Source organism: Protomyctophum bolini (assembly GCF_963924005.1).
Source record: "Protomyctophum bolini genome assembly, chromosome: 22".
Lineage (NCBI taxonomy): Eukaryota > Metazoa > Chordata > Actinopteri > Myctophiformes > Myctophidae > Protomyctophum > Protomyctophum bolini.
The window spans coordinates 10,334,024-10,353,980 of NC_137883.1; the positions used below are offsets into that span (position 1 = coordinate 10,334,024).

General features: G+C 40.5%; 1 protein-coding gene across 3 annotated transcripts in view; it reads right to left on the reverse strand.

The window, feature by feature from the left end:
- Positions 1–14,381: 14,381 nt before the first annotated feature.
- ehmt1b (euchromatic histone-lysine N-methyltransferase 1b) overlaps positions 14,382–19,957 on the reverse strand; it is a 36,657-nt gene continuing 31,081 nt past the window's right edge. For all 3 annotated transcript variants that reach the window (XM_080756708.1, XM_080756709.1, XM_080756707.1), the window contains exons 20-26: positions 19,451–19,595; positions 19,195–19,272; positions 18,371–18,486; positions 17,952–18,038; positions 17,305–17,383; positions 16,571–16,746; positions 14,382–16,030 (exon numbers count right to left, since the gene is read on the reverse strand). In XM_080756708.1, the coding sequence (XP_080612834.1) occupies positions 15,841–16,030; positions 16,571–16,746; positions 17,305–17,383; positions 17,952–18,038; positions 18,371–18,486; positions 19,195–19,272; positions 19,451–19,595 (871 nt within the window). In that variant the 3' untranslated portion in view covers positions 14,382–15,840. The remainder of the gene's footprint in view (positions 16,031–16,570; positions 16,747–17,304; positions 17,384–17,951; positions 18,039–18,370; positions 18,487–19,194; positions 19,273–19,450; positions 19,596–19,957) is intronic.

Genomic DNA, 19,957 nt, shown 5'->3' on the forward strand with positions numbered 1-19,957 from the left:
GCCTCTAGTCTGTACCCAGGCTTTTATTTCGTTTGCATTCGGTCTAGGAGTGGGATTGAACTTCTGTACAGTGCAGAGTGGCGTCACTCCAATTATGGTGATGTCGGTTTTCTCCGCTGTTTTCTACCAGCGAGCAGAGGGGCGGAGGGGGGCAAGGGCGGGTGGCGTGCTGAGATCGGTGAACCAATATTCTCCAGGGCTTGCTCCATGCGCTACCCAATCAATGAATCAATCAATCAATCAACCAACCAAACAAACAAGAGTAACGTCACCTGTCTGTTACATTTGCCTATTATGACATGACCAGAAAAGGGACACTGGGGTTCATGTAGTTAATTAAATCATTGCAGACATCAGTGACAGAGTCTTACTTGTACGAGCATGTGACAGATCTCTTGGTGGCCCGTCTCAGCTGCAGCATGGAGTGGTGTGCGTTTATTCTGGGTCTCCATCTTGAAGTTGGGGTCTATTCCTTCCACTGGAATAAACAGACACATTTTCCATCACAAGACAACATGTCTCTGGAGTGAGACGTTTGTAATAGCCAATTACAACCACCAGAGGGGGTTAACACACCTAACATCAGCATGACGTTGTTGAGCTCCCCTTGTTTGGCTGAGATGTAAAGCTGCTTGGGATGGAAGCGAAGTTTCTTGGGTCTAATTAGAAACAAAATGAAAATCATTTAAAATCAACAATCAAAGCAGTGTGTAGTTTGATGCAAATCACATGATACTTTAGAGAAAATACTTACTTTTCTGTATCAAGGGCCAGCAGAATACTGTCCAGGGTTTCCTTCGGTGGTCCTTGCAGGGTTACAGGAACGTCCCCCATCCCAGCCAGAGCTACGCCTATCTTGGACCCTCCAGGAATTGCGGAGGTATCAATCCCCTGTCCAGAACAACTAGGCGGAGAGTTGTGTGCCCTGTCATCCACCTCACCACTTACAGCTAGATGAGCTGCAAAGACAAAGAGGGGTCCACAGTAACCATATGAGCTGGTATAGCCTACCTACACGCACTGACTGATGTGATGGAACTTGCGGAATGGTTGGTCAGTGCTGCTCAAGTGTGTGTGTGTGTGTGTGTGTGTGTGTGTGTGTTAGAGAGAGACAGACAGACAGACAGACAGACAGACAGACAGACAGACAGATGAGATTTCCACACACCAGATTTCTTGGCAAAGTTGGCATTAGAACATCATGCTTTATATACATGGGGAATTGATTCAAATAAAATAAACAATTACAGTAGGCTATCTAATTCTAATATGCGTTAATTAAAAGAAATACAATCGGGCAGCCATAGCCTATTCCACAATTAATAATTTTCTCCTGGGTGTCTGTCCATTCATTCATCCTCCATGGAATTAAAACGGGTAAAAACTAAGTTGTTGCCGGCGGGTGCTTCAGTTCGATAAATTGTAGACTACAACAATTATAAGTTATTTCATTAATATTATCATTATATTATTATTATTATATTGAGTTGTGCTTGAAATGTAGGCCTACACTGTAATTCTCCAATCTGTTAATAAAATGCATCAATCAATCAATCAATGTGTGTAAAATGATAACATTGGTAATTAAGGGAAAGAAATTTGAAACAAACTGTGTTCTGTTATAGGGCGGCTATACTCACGGTTGAGAAGCCCCCAATCAGCTCAGCTCTGCCACTATCTGCACTCTGCAGTTGCCTGGAGAGGCTGCTGGAGCGCACCGGCTGTGGGCTGACTCTGAGAGAGACTGTAGGCTAGTCACTGTCTGTAGGCTACAGTGTGCAAGCTACTCTAATCAAAAACATCAAACACATCAGCTGTATCATATTAAATTCATATCATTTCCCCAAAGGAAATGCATGTAGACTATTTAATTTAGTCTGACCAGAAGCAGCTATAAAACAGATCCCCACTGGCCATAAAGAATTAATCACCAAATGGAGGACATCAAAAGCAGAGGACTGGATGGATCCCCCGCCCAGCAATTCAACCCTGGCAGTAACCTTTGTGGAGTCGACACATGACACTTTTGACTAAAGTCATACAAAATGGTAGCTTCCCGCCGAACATATCCGATTCAGATGTACAAGCCTATACTATACAACAGTTCACAGAAGCTTGTAGATCAAAGCTAGTCTGCAACAGTCAAACATGCGATACCCAGGCTCAGTTTCGTCTGCACCTTCAGTTTCAATGTAGCATTTAAACGTAATGATGTTGTCTTGAGTTGATCATTTGCAATGACTCAAACAGGACAATGTAGAGACAGGATATGGATGGCTAAGATTTATTTTATTCTCCTCTTGTATGCAAAGGAGTAACATGAGCCACTTTCCATACTTATAATAATAATAATTTAATCTATATTATAGATAAAATGTTTAAACCTAAAGATGAGCTGGAGAAAGATAGGCAGTCCAGACCAGTGGTTAATAAAGTGAGGGTGTAAAATGTGTTCATATAGCATCAGTTTAACCACTTTAACAATACACACATCGGATATTTGAAAACAGCTGTTAAACAAGTCAAGTCAATTGTGGATATTAGCCTACTGTAATTTGTGGTTTGATCCCTCAGGGACAGAGAGGGTTCAAGTTCATAATGAACTGCACTGTGCCTTCTGGGTTGTAGGAAACCAGGATTGTATCTAGCACGTCTGTTTCCCTACACTTATACTCAACTCATCATATCAAACTTCTTTCTTTCAGAACCAAATGGAACGGATCCATTTGGTTACATGTGTACACACTTAAAGAGTAAAACATTTTTGTGTAGGCCTATAGTCAGAATTGCTGCATATATTATTTTGATTGTGAAAATCAATGTGGTGAACCAGTTCAGTTCATTTCATAATTACGGACCTTAAGACAATAATATGTTTTCAATATTTGATATTAATATCTTACTAAATTTAGTTTTTCTAATAGATGGAGTCACAACGTGACTGTCACAGCCATGTCTCGGGCGAGAGTAGTATGTGACATTCTGTACCCTTCTGCTATGCAGCGGTGGAGACTATGTTCTACTGTACAGCAGTGAATGCTGGACCCTGAGGCCTGCAGAAGACTCTAGAATGGGTGCTACACCAGAATGCTGCGTGCAGTATTGTTTCCAGCTGAAAATCAGGGCAAAAGTATAACAAGTAAGTATATAAAGTATAACCTATGCTTTAGGAGGGGCTAGAAGCAGTGGTAGAAGAGCTGGTGTCAGGCAGAGTGCTGTCTTGCTGCTGGTCCTCTGGGGTGCTGTCTGCCTGTAGCTGGGTCATGGCCGATGCTGAATACTTGCACTTTGGGGAGCCGCACTCACAGCTGAAGTATTTGCCTTTCACCTGCCAGTAGTCGTCGCCATAGTTAAATCTGACACAGGATAATGTGATGAAGAGGAATGATACGATTACTACACCATGCTTTGATTAATCACTTCTGTGCAGCAATAACTCTGTAACGTAAAGCAGTGGTTCTCAAACATGTTCATGTCAATGACCTCCCAGGGGGATGTGTTGGACCACCATTTACATTTATTTTGTGACAGGGATAAGAGAAGACTTCATAATTTTTCAAAAAGAACAAATCTGCCAGCTCACAATGTGAACTTGTGAGCAATGAGTATGTAGATGTTTCCTCATTTTGCTGGAAACCGGATCCCCTTCAAGGACCCATGGAGGTCCCCAGACTCCACTTAGAAGACCAGTGACATAAAGTTTGCTGTTCTTAATCGAGTCAAAATCTTGCATGGTCCTATGCAAGTCTCATGCCCCAAATAAAAGCATTATCATTGGAAGACACAATTGTTTTGTTTTAACAGGAAAAACAAATCACAAACGTACCCAAGCTCCTCTCCAGCCTTAATGTCTGTGCGCGTAAACAAAGCAATGTGTGGGAACCGCAGGTCCTGGTGAGTTGTGAACACTCGACAGGGAAACAAGTTGGGCTCGCACATGTGGTTAATGAACCGGCTGATGTTGCCATAGAAACGGGCATCAACGCAGTATGTGTACGAGTCTTCCAGCTGAGAGGGGAAAGAAATGAAGGCTGAAATACAACATTCATACACAGCGGAGAGCAGAGTTGTACAAAACAAATACTGTACCTCACAAAATAAATTAAAAGATGTCGTAATAGCTGAACAGAATAGCTGATGTCTGTCCCAAGATAACTCAGAAATGACTTGAGGATATTGTATGACATTTGACACAGTATGAACTGGTTAGGTGGCCACGGTGGTAAAAGGTCAAGGTCAATGTTCATTCATTACATTACAGTAGGCCTACATCAGTGGTTCCCAAAGTGGGGTCCGGGGACCCCCAGGGGTACCTGAGGGAGTTCCAGGGGGGACCCATCTATTTTGTTCATGTTCATAAAGTGCTAAAGTGTTTAAAGCAGTGGTTCCCAAACTTTTTCATGTCAAGGACCCCTACATTTAGACGTCTACATTTAGACGTCTACATTTAAACGTATACATTTAGACGTATACATTTAAACATTGTGTGTGTCTTGACCGGATGTTGATCTCTCGCTGGACGATGAGAAGTACAGGCCGACGCCATTACAGCGACCGCCAGGCTCCGTGCAATAAGCGTTGTTTTGACCAGAAATGGGATGATAGATTGGAGATAGATTTGATCTATTGGAGATAAAAGCGACGTGCGTGCGCTCGCAAATCTGATCTGATCAAACACATTTATACAACTGAATTAACGCAACTTGCGTTTATTGGCGAGGAAAGTGACATTGTGAACTTATAGCCCATGTTTTTTGAAATTTTGAAAAAAAAGGTTAGCCTCGTTTCTCATCATTTTGGACCATGGGCTATATCCCATATCGTACGGCATACTATAGCGCGCCGTTTTTCATCATTTTTGAGGATTTAAAAAAAATGACGAAATGACAAAAACGATGGGTTATAGCCCATGTTTTTTGAAATTTGAAAAAAGAAGTTAGCCTCGTTTTTCATCATTTTGGACCATGGGCTATAGCCCATATCGTACAGCATACTATAGCGCGCTGTTTTTCATCATTTTTGAGGATTTAAAAAAAATGACGAAATGACAAAAACGATGGGTTATAGCCCATGTTTTTTGAAATTTTGAAAAAGAAGTTAGCCTCGTTTCTCATCATTTTGGACCATGGGCTATAGCCCATATCGTACGGCATACTATAGCGCGCCAATTTTCATCATTTTTGAGGATTTGAAAAAAACGACGAAATGACAAAAACGATGGGTTATAGCCCATGTTTTTTGAAATTTTGAAAAAAAAAGTTAGCCTCGTTTCTCATCATTTTGGACCATGGGCTATAGCCTATATCGTACGGCATACTATAGCGCGCCGTTTTTCATCATTTTTGAGGATTTGAAAAAAAGTGACGAAATGACAAAAACGATGGGTTATAGCCCATGTTTTTTTAAATTTTGAATAAAAAAGTTAGCCTCGTTTCTCATCATTTTGGACCATGGGCTATAGCCCATATCGTACGGCATACTATAGCGCGCCGTTTTTCATCATTTTTGAGGATTTGAAAAAAATGACGAAATGACAAAAACGATGGGTTATAGCCCATGTTTTTTGAAATTTTGAAAAAAAAAGTTAGCCTCGTTTCTCATCATTTTGGACCATGGGCTATAGCCTATATCGTACGGCATACTATAGCGCGCCGTTTTTCATCATTTTTGAGGATTTGAAAAAAAGTGACGAAATGACAAAAACGATGGGTTATAGCCCATGTTTTTTTTAATTTTGAATAAAAAAGTTAGCCTCGTTTCTCATCATTTTGGACCATGGGCTATAGCCCATATCGTACGGCATACTATAGCGCGCCGTTTTTCATCATTTTTGAGGATTTGAAAAAAATGACAAAATGACAAAAACGATGGGTTATAGCCCATGTTTTTGAAATTTTGAAAAAAAAAGTTAGCCTCGTTTCTCATCATTTTGGACCATGGGCTATAGCCCATATCGTACGGCATACTATAGCGCGCCAATTTTCATCATTTTTGAGGATTTGAAAAAAATGACGAAATGACAAAAACGATGGGTTATAGCCCATGTTTTTTGAAATTTTGAATAAAAAAGTTAGCCTCGTTTCTCATCATTTTGGACCATGGGCTATAGCCCATATCGTACGGCATACTATAGCGCGCCGTTTTTCATAATTTTTGAGGATTTGAAAAAAATGACGAAATGACAAAAACGATGGGTTATAGCCCATGTTTTTGAAATTTTGAAAAAAAAAGTTAGCCTCATTTCTCATCATTTTGGACCGTGGGCTATAGCCCATATCGTACGGCATACTATAGCGCGCCGTTTTTCATCATTTTTGAGGATTTGAAAAAAATGACGAAATGACAAAAACGATGGGTTATAGCCCATGTTTTTTGAAATTTTGAAAAAAAAAGTTAGCCTCGTTTCTCATCATTTTGGACCATGGGCTATAGCCTATATCGTACGGCATACTATAGCGCGCCGTTTTTCATCATTTTTGAGGATTTGAAAAAAAGTGACGAAATGACAAAAACGATGGGTTATAGCCCATGTTTTTTTAAATTTTGAATAAAAAAGTTAGCCTCGTTTCTCATCATTTTGGACCATGGGCTATAGCCCATATCGTACGGCATACTATAGCGCGCCGTTTTTCATCATTTTTGAGGATTTGAAAAAAATGACGAAATGACAAAAACGATGGGTTATAGCCCATGTTTTTGAAATTTTGAAAAAAAAGTTAGCCTCGTTTCTCATCATTTTGGACCATGGGCTATAGCCCATATCGTACGGCATACTATAGCGCGCCGTTTTTCATAATTTTTGAGGATTTTAAAAAAATGACGAAATGACAAAAACGATGGGTTATAGCCCATGTTTTTGAAATTAAAAAAAAAAAAGTTAGCCTCGTTTCTCATCATTTTGGACCGTGGGCTATAGCCCATATCGTACGGCATACTATAGCGCGCCGTTTTTCATCATTTTTGAGGATTTGAAAAAAATGACGAAATGACAAAAACGATGGGTTATAGCCCATGTTTTTTGAAATTTTGAAAAAAAAAGTTAGCCTCGTTTCTCATCATTTTGGACCATGGGCTATAGCCTATATCGTACGGCATACTATAGCGCGCAGTTTTTCATCATTTTTGAGGATTTGAAAAAAATGACGAAATGACAAAAACGATGGGTTATAGCCCATGTTTTTTGAAATTTTGAATAAAAAAGTTAGCCTCGTTTCTCATCATTTTGGACCATGGGCTATAGCCCATATCGTACGGCATACTATAGCGCGCCGTTTTTCATCATTTTTGAGGATTTGAAAAAAATGACGAAATGACCAAAACGATGGGTTATAGCCCATGTTTTTGAAATTTTGGAAAAAAAAGTTAGCCTCGTTTCTCATCATTTTGGACCATGGGCTATAGCCCATATCGTACGGCATACTATAGCGCGCCGTTTTTCATCATTTTTGATGATTTGACAATATTGAAAAAACTGCATAGTGCATTTACTACCAGCTAAGCTAAGCCTGCCAATTGTATTTATTTTACACCTGTTTTAATACTAATGTATTGTTCTGGTATTGAGTGAGAAGAGATTTTGTAACTTTTGTACTGGTTCAAATTTGTGCAAGCTAAATACATGAGACATGTTCTTACTCTTGGATTTAACCTTTGTGTGTTTAAATCATTCAGTTGATAAAACCTTTACAATTATACAAGCTTTTTACTAAATGTACTCTGCTTTCATGCCAGAAGACTGGAGTAGATCATGCTAAAATTCTATTTAATTGTTTTTAATAAAATAAAATAAACTGCTTTAGAATCGAAAAAAATCTTTTTTGAATCGAGAATCGGAAAAATCGAAAAGATCGTTTTTGAATCGAATCGTCACCCCAAGAATCGGAATCGAATCGAATCGTGGGACACCTAAAGATTCGCAGCCCTAATTGTGATGCTGGCGAACCAAGAGGTGGAAGCATAGTCAAAGGACGGCTGAATTAGAGCTCCCACTAAGAGTTTTCAGAGCACTTTTGTTGTTAATGATTCTTCCCAAAATCTTGTTCATCACCTTTGTTGCCATGCTTTCACCCGTCAGCTTGTTGTCGAGAATACAGCCCAAATATGTAATCTCTTCTTTGTTGGAGATTATGTCATCACCTTTAACCTTGAAGTCATTTATGTTGACAGTTGACCTTACTGAGGGAATGTTTGGAACCGAAAAGATGTAGTGAGAGTTTGTTATCAGTAAGTATGGATTCGGAGCTGAGCTGAGCAGTCCGCAAAGTAAGAACAATTTGCAGTCACAGGCAGCATTCTTGTCGTTAATGCAAAGGAGAAACAGTAACGGCCCAAGTATGCTTCCTTGGGGAACCCCACAGTTCACAGTTCACGAGGACATGGTTCCATTGATGTCAAGCACTTGTTCTCTTCCCTCTGTGGTGGTGTTTATATAATTTAAAACACTCACGCACGAGCACGCAGTCGGACACGGACAGTCGGACACGGACACACACACCCACACACACACCCCTCTATTGAAGCATTGCTGGTGTGGCTGAAACTGCAATATGCTGGCGTTAACATACCTCAGAATCCAAGCTGAAAATGTAGGTATTGTTTTCCCTCATTTGTGCTTCTGCCTCTGAGATGATCTCCCCCACAAACCTATCATATACAAATAAATTAGACTCATCAACTGGCCTTGCTAGACATTAATTCATGCTTCAAATTAGCTATAACTTGTAGATTGGCTAGTTATTGAACAATGTATAGGTTAAAGTGGTTGTTGAGTGGAGTGGTGAAAGTTAATTTATTTTCTTATTCTCATACAGACTGGTAATTTTATATAAACAAAGCATCTCCATCATGAGTTCCTGTATTAGACTTCTGAAGAAACATAAAATAATTCACATCATGTTTCTCATCTTCTGTTATCTAGGCTATTATTACATTTGGCTTTTTCCCCACGCTCACAAAAGCACACATTTGGCAGAATTCTATGCCCACAACAGCACAGCGCGGTTCAGATCCGCAACTCATACACAGAGACGTCGCAAACACTGCGCCGAAACTACCGTCCCCCACTGTACTTATTACCGCTCCTCCTACGTCACTCGCTTCCCCTCCGCATTGCTGGAGCTGTATGTTCACACGCCACGGCACACCACACGCCTCCATTCCCCTCCCGCGACATCTACCAGTTCTCTGCCACCATTTGTGACCGCCACAAACCGCAAATCACAGGCCACGGTTCTTGGTGTTACCCCGATGTCATGTTATCACCAGCTTCTTCTGCTACAGCAGTTCCACCACATAAAGTGGCCTATACAATTTTGCCCGCAAATGAGTGTCAGCTCCGTATCTGTCCATGGCGATTTTTCACTATGGTCATCGTGCTATAGGGACGACTAGTGCTAGACAGAACACTGCTCAATCACTGCCCAGGAATCTCTGTTTTCTGCACTAAGCTTGAAATGAACAAAGCATAGATATTCGGTACTTACTCACATACAAAGGTCCTTTGGGGTATGTCTTGCACTGCCTGAACACCCCAGCCCTTCTTATTGGTCTTGAAGAGCTGAAGTCTGGTACTGGAATATGAAGATTCTCATTAGCAGTTGTATCCATTGTTTTTCGAACTAAAAAACAATGCCAAAATATCAGATTCTTTGCCAACACACAGGAAGATTCAAACCCTGATGGTAACACACAGTACCTTAGTCCATTCTGTACTACACGGTTCTTACAGCCCCTCCAACAGAAACAGGCATGGTTAGTACACTCAACGATGAACGGAGGGTCTTCAAGGTAGAACTCTGGTAGTAAACGCCCTCCCTGATGGTCAATAACAAAAGTGAGAGAGAGAGAGAGTGTGTGTGTGTGTGTGTGTGTGTGTGTGTGTGTGTGTGTGTGTGTGTGTGTGTGTGTGTGTGTGTGTGTGTGTGTGTGTGTGTGTGTAAAGTCTCACCTTCAGTAGGTATGTAGGCTTTTAGTTAGGCTTAAATGAGCCCGATCTCACCCAAACACGGATTGGCAATTCCGTACATACATTACTGCGTCTGCCCAATCGAACTTTGCAACGTTCACCACTGCAGCTCGCTCGCTTTAGCTCACTCTGTGGTGGCTCTCGTTGCCCCTCTGTCGTCGGATTTCAGTGTAATATGTACGGATTTGGGGGTTTTCTAGTAGTGCATGTACGGAATTGCCATTCCGTGATATTTCACCATGTTTATGTGAGACCATGTTGCTTAATTAGTATAGATAATGTTTTGCACGTGTTCTCTTCTGTATTTGTTACGTTGTTATTGTATTGTACTGTGGATGGAAATGAGCTTCTAGCTAAATATGGCATGTTCATATCTTCAATGTTCATTAATGTGCATAGTCTCGTCTATAGATAAACAAATAAAGCTAGCTTATTTACGGTGGATTCATTCTTTACACAGAGAAAATAGACAATCTATAAGCTCATGTTGTTGTGATGTGATGCATTATGTGCATATATCTATTCAGTGTGCAATCTTTCACAAAAGGTCATGGCTATAATTGTAGTTATAGCCGTCCTCAACAGTACCCATCTATTTACCATAGGCAAATAATATCGAGGCACTACTTCTGATAGGTACTGTATATATTGTCTTGAATTCAAATACACATTCATTTTCTCATATATTTGCTCACATATACTCTGATCTCCTCAAAACCAACACAACAGTTGGTCATATTCTTTTCAATAATTACCTTGTCATACCAACATCGTAGACTTAGTTGTCCACACGTGTAGACACTAGCTGCACCGTTTTCTTCACACACACAGTACTGTGGGCCAAAGGTAAAGAAGGAAAGCAGTTATTATTATCTTCCGCTGCTATGCATGACAAACCTGATTTATACTTCATTGTATGCTTGAAGATCCACAGCGTTACGTTATGAGAGACTACAAAATAAGTATTAGCGTTGGTTTAGATTTACTCTACATTAAATCTTAGATCTTTACACCAAAACCAACAAGACAAATTCACAAAAGCAATTTGTTTCTCTTGGACATAATGTTAATGCCCATGGTGTCCTGCTTGACTCACCTGTAAGTGTGTGATGTTCCTATCAATACTCATGGGGGAAGTAACACAACACTCGTTGACGTATTTATAGTTGTCTGGATAAGTGTCACTGTCCACAGAGTTGACACAGGGAATTGGAACTCTCTCATGCCCCCGAGCTATGTCTCTGTAAAGGAAACAGGATTTGGCAAGGGAGTCATGCAATAGTTTTTACCAAACACAGTGTCAGCAGAGCAGATATCTCTTTGAATGACACCCGTTTGTCATTGCCATGTTGTTCCATTGTAAACTGAATTAATTACCGTCATTGTGTTATTGCATTATTGTTACTGCTTTTAATCGTTCAAGCACTTTGTAACATTGTTTAAGAAAGTTCTAGCCAAATAAAGTTGTTTATTATTATTATTATTTGGGTAGTCCAGTCACAACAATTAACATATTCACCTTATCGCAGTTAAAACATAAAACTGACCTGTAAAGGATTATTTCTGCATTCTTAGGGGACGAGAGGTTTTTGGCTTCTCTTTCCCTCCTGTTAGCTTGCAAGATGGCCCAGACTTTGGAGCTGTGGTTGCAGCAGTCTGGAGGAGTCTCTCCCTCTCGATTCTTCAGGTTGACGTCGGAACCTTGAGACAAGAAGAGCCTGGGAAAGAGAATCCCCCCCACTTAAAATTACCTGTTTAAATGAACTGTATCCAGTTTCTTTATAGCACTAACATTTCCTAATGCCTTAATTGCTAATTGTAACACGTGCCATCGTACATCTTAGTAATTTGATGCGTTTATTCTGGGTCTCCATCTTGAAGTTGGGGTCTATTCCTTCCACTGGAATAAAGACACATTTTCCATCACAAGACAAACTAGACAATGTGCGTTGTGAGACATTTGTTATTTGCCAATTGCAACCACCAGGGGTTAACGCACCTAACACCAGCGGGATCCAAATGCAACTCTGAGGGAGAATTAGTCCAACATGTGGTCGGACTACTGTTCGAACATGCACTGCTCCTGTGCTTGCGGTTATAGTTAGGTTAGGGATAGAGGTAGGTTGTCGGTCTACCAAAACACGTGTCGGAACTTAATTAGTACTGCACCCTGCACACCAGCACTACTTTCCTGGACCCCTTGTTTGGCTGAAATATAAAGCTGCTTGGGATGGAAGCGAAGTTACTTGGGTCTAATTAGAAACAACAATCAAGGCAGTGTGTAGTTTGATGCAAATCACATGATACTTTAGAAATAAGACTTGCCTTTCTGTATCAAGGGCCAGAATAATACTGTCCAGGGTTTCCTTCGGTGGTCCTTGCAGGGTTACAGGAACCTCCCCCATCCCATCCAGAGCTACACCCATCTTGGACCCTCCGGGAATTGCAGAGGTATCAATCCCCAGTCCAGAACAACTAGGCAGAGAGTTGTGTGCCCTGTCATCCACCTCACCACTTTCAGCTATATGGGATGAGCTCCAAAGACAAAGAGGGGTCATTTACTTCTACTGCAGTAACTATATGAGCTGGTACTATAGTATAGCCTACCACGCACTGATGTGATGGAACTTGTGGAATGGTCAGTGCTGCTTAACACATAACATTAAAGGGGCTATACAGTATGAAGCTCAACAGCGCCACTTTGTCACCTGTTGGCACACTAAACAGACATACATACACACCGCACGCACACATACATAGGGAGACACATAGCTCCGCAATTAAGTGGTTGCACCACTCAAAAAGTATAGCATAGATGGACCATGAAGTAATATGGCTGCAAACGTTAACTTTCAATGTGGTATATCCTTATTTTGGCATAATGTATGGGTAGACAAAAATGTTCTCACAAATTACCCATAATGGAGCTGGTAACGCCCCTTTACCAACTCGCCCCGGGGCGTACAGGGCGGAACTGGTATTCCTATATAGTCAGAGACATAGAGTAAGACAGTTACGAAAACTCCGTTCACTTCATGGGGTCAGTCCTATGGCAGCTCTCCCATAGACTTCTATTGAGAATGGGGACAACAAATAGGAACAAGTCCTGGACTTGTAATAAACATTACAGAGACTTTAGTTGTTACTGTAGCCTACAATACTTTAAAACAGTTGGCATTTTGCACACATGTCTAAAATTGCTCTTGTTTGCCCCGCCTTTGTTGAAAACAATGTATTTAAAACTCCAGCTTGTCCCTCTCCAGGCTGCATGAACAGCGCTCGATTTCTGCCCCCTCAATATCGCAACTCTTCTCTTAGATGGCTCTGCCTAAAGTGACCCAAGTAAATTAGGCTTTTACGGTTAAACCTAACCTTATTCATACCTGATACAATTTAGAGCAAGAAATTGGACCAATCATGCAGCCATAGGCGCACCTATATACAACAATTAATGACAACAGGTTTCTACCCGAGAACAGATAAGTTGAGATAACACTAGTGTACCATTCTTTCTACCTGCCCCCAGCTGTGCGTGCGCCACTGTGGAGGTGGTCGTATCAGTCTCGGCGATGGTGACCTTCTTGGCTTTGCTTGTCTCTTCTCCACCGACTCCACGGTGGCACAATTTCAAGCATGAGGCGCAAGTAACCCTACGATGGAAATAAAAAATAGCATTGGTTTAGTGAAAATCGGTTTCTCCTGCTGTTTGTCCATTCATTCACCCATGGAATTAAAACGGGTAAAAGTTTGTATAGCCTATATTGCCGGCGTGTGCTTCAGCTCGAATAAAATACCGTAAATTGTAGGCTACAAGTTAAATCAATTAGGCTATAATTATGTCATGAATATAATTATCCCATTTCCTTGTGTGTAAAATGATAACATTGGTAAAGGGAAAGAAAATCAGAAATAAACGCTTGTCCTACTCACGGTAACAGCGAACCGAGCCAATTGCATCTTCCTAAAAAGTTCCTACTCATATGATGGTCATGGTCTGCTTGATTTCTTTCTCGCTGCATGACGCCCACAATCACGGCAATCAGCACCGCTCCGATCTCCGTTGAGCAGTTGTTGTAGTGCTAGTTTAGAAGTGGGGGGACGCCACATAACGACACGTGCGCGCACTCATGCACGCGCATTTGAGTGCACGTGTGCAGCGCAACGCAGACGCGCAACACACACACACACACACACACACGCGCGACACTCTTGATGAAGGCATTCAGAGAAATACAAGGTTTCAGCCTGACAGCAGATACTGTATGTTATTCACTGTTACATTACAATCATAGGCTGTAGATTACAATGTTGCTCTCGTAATATTCTTATTGTGAGTAGGACCCCACTGCGAGACCCACTGTTCTAGTAGAAATTGTATGAAGCATGTTAAAAGATTAAAACGTATATTCAAGATTAATGCATTAGTAGTAAATTTATTGAAAAAAGATACAACCAATTAGATGGATGTTTCACTGTCCGGAAATATGTAACAGAAATTAACAGGTGCGTTATAACATTTTTTTTATGTATTCCTTCAAGAATTTGCACAAGAGTCACTGCTTTACTAACAACATTGAAAAAGACATAGTAATGGGTTGGTTTCTGTCAACACGAGATTATGGAACAAAATTGAAACAGGCTATCTACAGGTAACTACTGTAATAAAACAGTCAAAACATTTAAAAAAAACTTAAACTTTCTTGTATTTTACAATCTATTCACTTGAGTAATACAAAATGAAAAAAGAAAACCTTTGTCAGCACCATTTGCTAATATCATTCCTATTCTCATTTGAAACCAAATCACTTCTGCACAATGTGTTAACATGAACGCTTATCAACATGGGGAAAAAATTAAAACAAAAAACATGGCCATTTCAGTCAAAATATATTCACCTAATGTTGCCGAAAATGTACATAAAATGTGTAAATTTACAAGCTATATTGGGGACCAAAAGAAAAGGAGCACAAAAGAAAAATATCTTTCAGCACCATTTTCTTGTTTATTTGAATTCATTAGTAAAAAGATCATTTATTCCACAATTGTGGTAAAATAGTCCATTTTAAAACATGCTTAAAATGCATAAAAAATAAAATCAAAACTACATTTATTTTGGAATGGTAGGTATCAACCAGACAGGTCCAACAATATGCACCCAACTGTACTGTATATGCTTACGTTAACTTAATTATGCTATACAAAAACAAAATGGAGGAAAAGAAATAAAAAATAACTTGTCCTCTCCCTAACAAAACAAATTCCATAAGTATTTCAAAGAAATTACTCTTCAAAAACATTAAGTATGATCACTATATCATTAAAGGGATAGTTCCATTTTTTGTTTTGTTATTCATAAACAGAATCAAATAGCCAGAAAAAAAGAAAAAGCTAAAAAAAAGTTGCTACAAAATGCTACCAAGTTTCCAGTGGACATTAGAAACCGTAGTGCACTTAAAAACAGTTATTAACCATTTGACAAGAACCTGGAGATGTGCAATATCTAATCCAAACGGGAAAAAAACAGAACCATCCATTTAATGGAGCAGCTTGTGATGAGCCTACATCTCCTCTCTATACATCACTGCCCCCTGCTGTTCCTGTTGGAAAAAAAGAGGGATTAGCGCTTTAGCAATGCTCTCGGATTGTGCGTTAGTTGTCTGGTTGTGTGCATCTGAAGACTTTGATGGGCTTGCTTGACACTCATGCCATCATTTCGACCAGAAACAGTAAGAGATGGAGCGATACAGTACAGGTCCATGGCAGTCTGATTCATACTTTGATGTATGATAATAACCGCAACACATTTGTTTCCAGCTGAAAATCGTTTTTTATTTACGGCGAGTGACACCGCTGTAGAACAAAGTATAACCTATGCTTTAGGAGGGGCTAGAAGCAGTGGTAGAAGAGCTGGTGTCAGGCAGAGTGCTGTCCTGCTGCTGGTCCTCTGGGGTGCTGTCTGCCTGTAGCTGGGTCATGGCCGATGCTGAATACTTGCACTTTGGGGAGCCACACTCACAGCTGAAGTATTTGCCTTTCACCTCCCAGTATGCGTCGCCATAGTTAAATCTGACACAGGATAATGTGAAGAAGAGGAATGATACGATTACTACACCATGCTTTGATTAATCACTTCTGTGCAGCAATAACTTCAAGCAGTGGTTCTCAAACATGTTCATGTCAATGACCTCCCGGGTGGATGTGTTGGACCACCATTAAAAGAATATTTTGTGCCAGGGATAAGAGAAGACTTGTCATCATTTTTCCAAACTAACAGCCAGCTTAGAATGTGTTGTGAGCTTGTAGATGGGCTTTTCTTTTGTAGCCAAATCATTTTCCTCATTTTGCTGGATCCCCTTCAAGATGAAGGAGTGAAGTCCTCAAAGTGGAGGCCAGGGAGGCCTCCACTTTGAGGACCAGTAACATAAAATTTGCTTACTTACTTAATTGAGTCAAAATCTTGCATGGTCCTACTCCAATGCAAGTCTCATGCCCCAAATAAAAGTGTTTAAAACAAAAGCCTTTAAAGTGGCAACATATTTGTAGTTATCATTGAAAGACACAATTGTTTTGTGTTTAAAAACAGGAAAAAACAGATCACAAACGTACCCAAGCTCCTCTCCAGCCTTAATGTTTGTGCAGGTAAACAAAGCAATGTGTGGGAACCGCAGGTCCTGGTGAGTTGTGAACACTCGACAGGGAAACAAGTTGGGCTCGCACATGTGGTTAATGAACCGGCTGATGTTGCCGTAGAAACGGGCGTCAACGCAGTACGAGTCTTCCAGCTGAGAGGGGAAAGAATGAAATACAACATCCATACACAGCGGAGAGCAGAGTTGTACAAAACAAATACCTAAAACATTAAAAAATAGCTGACAACTGAAGTAGTTGATCAAAGTCAAAGCGATCTCATGTCTGTCCCAACAATGAGAAGGTAACTCAGAAATGACTTGAGGAAATTGTACGACATTTGACACAAAGGTCCACCTGGACTCAAGGATGAAGTGGTTAGGTGGACAAGGTGGTAAAAGGTCAAAGCCTTCATTCATTACATATATTACAATATTATGAGTCCTTAAAGACACAGATGTAAATGGCAACTGGTTGGTGGAGGCATACTGTACAAAGGTTATTACAAAGGTTATTCCTGCTTGCAGAGCGGCTATTTTTGGTGTGCAATGCCGCCAGTGCCCGCCACACAATAAAGTATAAAACAGGCTTTACTCTCCTTTGTGTTGGTGTTTTATATAATTAAAAAAAGAGAACACACACACACACCATTGCTGATGTGGCTGAAACTGCTATAATACTGTATACTAATTATACCGGTGTTAATTACATACCTTGGAATCCAAGCTGAAAATGTAGGTATCATTTTCCCTCATTTTTGCTTCTGCCTCCGAGATGATCTCCCCCACATACCTACGTAAATAAATGAGGTTCATCAACAGGCCTACATCTGGCTAGACATTTTGTTATGCTTCAAATTAGCAATAACTTGTAGATTGGCTAGTTCTGAACAATGTATAGGTTAAAGTGGTAATGCAATCACCAATTGTTGAGTGGAACGGTATATTTGATTGAAATGTTCTTGTTCTCATAGAGACTGGTAATTTGTGCCTCTATTAGACTTTGCAAGAAATTCACATTATACAACAGGTCGTTTCGAGGAAGCAATCAGATTGGTTGAAAGAGCCTTCTAGCCGTTCCTTAAGCATTTAGCATCATGGAACACCTAATCAAAACAAAGAACTCAAAGTCGTAGTGGCTTCAACTAAAATGCTCGTAAGGGAAATGAGAGTGTCAGCTCCGTATCTGTCCGTGGCGATTTCCCTTAATTCACCATGGTCATCAGAGAGCAGGCATGCTATAGGGAGGACTAGTGCTGGACAGAACACTGCTCAAACACTGCCCAGGAATCTGTCTCCCAGATTAAACCGTTTTCTGCAACTAAGCTTGAACAATGAATGAATAGATATTCGGTACTTACTCGCATACAAAGGTCCATTGCGGTATGTCTTGCATTGCCCGAACACCCCAGCCTTTCTTATTGGTCTTGAAGAGCTGAAGTCTGGTCCTGGAATATGAAGATTCTCATTAGCAGTTGTATCAATTGTTTTTCAAACTGAAAAATGAACAATAGATGCCAAACTATCCGATTCTTTGCCAATGCCAACACACATGAAGATTCAAACCCTGATGGTAACACACATTTGACCATAACGACTGATATTAAATATAGATATACAAATTAAGGTATGTCTCCATGAACCAGGTACTATCATTCCCACACATACTGACATCTGGTTCCAAATCTAAGTCAGATGACAGAAAGCAAGATTTGGAGCAAGAGGAGGAGGTTGATCTTTAGATTCCATAAAGTACCTAATTGAAATGCAACTTCAGTACCTTAGTCCATTTTGTACTACACGGTTCTTACAGCCCCTCCAACAGGAACAGGCATGGTTACACTCAAAGATGAACGGAGGGTCTTCAAGGTAGAACTCTGGTAGCAAACGACCTCCCTGATGGTCAATAACAATAGAAAAAAGAGTGAGCGAGAGAGAGTGTGTGTGTGTGTGTGTGTGTGTGTGTGTGTGTGTAAATTATCACCTTGAACTGCAACAGCAGTAGGTATGTAGGTTTTTAATTAGGCTTAACAATTTGGGTGCCGGGGAATTTAAGAAATTCAGAATAAAAGGCGCTAGAGTGCCATGAGTCACCATGTTTGGGTGAACCGGGTTGCTTAAATAGTAGCTATTGTTTCACACGTGTTCTCTTCTCCATTTGCTACGTTGTTATTGTACTGTGGATGGAAATTAATTTGAATCCATGTCGCGTCTAGATAGATAAATGAAGTAAAGTAAACTAGCTTATTTAAGGTGGATTTATACATCACACAGAAAAGAGACAATCTATAAGCTCATTTGTGCTGCCCCCCCTCCCGACGAGAGTGCTGCGTTATGTCATGCAGATCGGCTACTTTCACCGTTTGTGAGGTCGAAAACATGGGCGTGCGTTATTACGCTGCGGAGCCGCAGAGAACATTGCTATTGTGAGGGTCGGCTTGGCACTTTTTGGCACATTTTGTTGCGCTCCTCTGCGTGTTGCCATACTTGCAGTGCGTACACGTAGCGACGTCGCTGCTCAACAGTACCCATCTATTTACCATAGGCAAATATCAATCCACAACAATTGACATGGTCATATTCTTTTCAAAATTTCAGCCTTACCTTGTCATACCAACATCGTAGACTTAGTTGTCCACACATGCAGACACTAGCTGAACAGTTTTCTTCACACACACAGTACTGTGGGCCAAAGGTAAAGAAGGAAAGCAGTTATCTTCTGATGCCATGTATCATAAACCTGATTTATACTTAAAGGCAATACTCTGTTGATCTTTGCACTAAAACCAGACAAATTCACAAAAGCAGTAGACTTTCCTTGGACATAATGTTGATGCCCATGGTGTCCTGCTTGACTCACCTGTAAGTGCGTGATGTTCCTATCAATATTCATGGGAGAAGTGACACAACACTCAGGAACGTATTTATAGTTGTCTGGATAAGTGTCACTGTCCACAGAGTTGACACAGGGAATTGGAACTCTCTCATGCCCCCGAGCTATGTCTCTGTAAAGGAAACAGGAATTGGCAAAGGTGTCATGCAATAGTTTTACCAAAAACAGCAGATATCTCCTTGAATGACACCTGTTCTTCATTGCTATATTGTCCTATTGTAAACTTAATTCATTACCATTATTGCGTCATTGCATTATTGTTACCGCTTTTAATTGTTCAAGCACTACAGTATGGAACATTGTTTAAGAAAGTTCTATACAAATAGTTTTATTTATTTTTAGTGACTGTAGGTCGCATTTACTATAAAAACATGCATTTCCGTGTGTCACGGTCACGCCTCCATATATGGTCCCGCCTCGTGTCATCACACCTCCATATATGGTCACGCCTTGTGACATCACGCCTCTTGACAC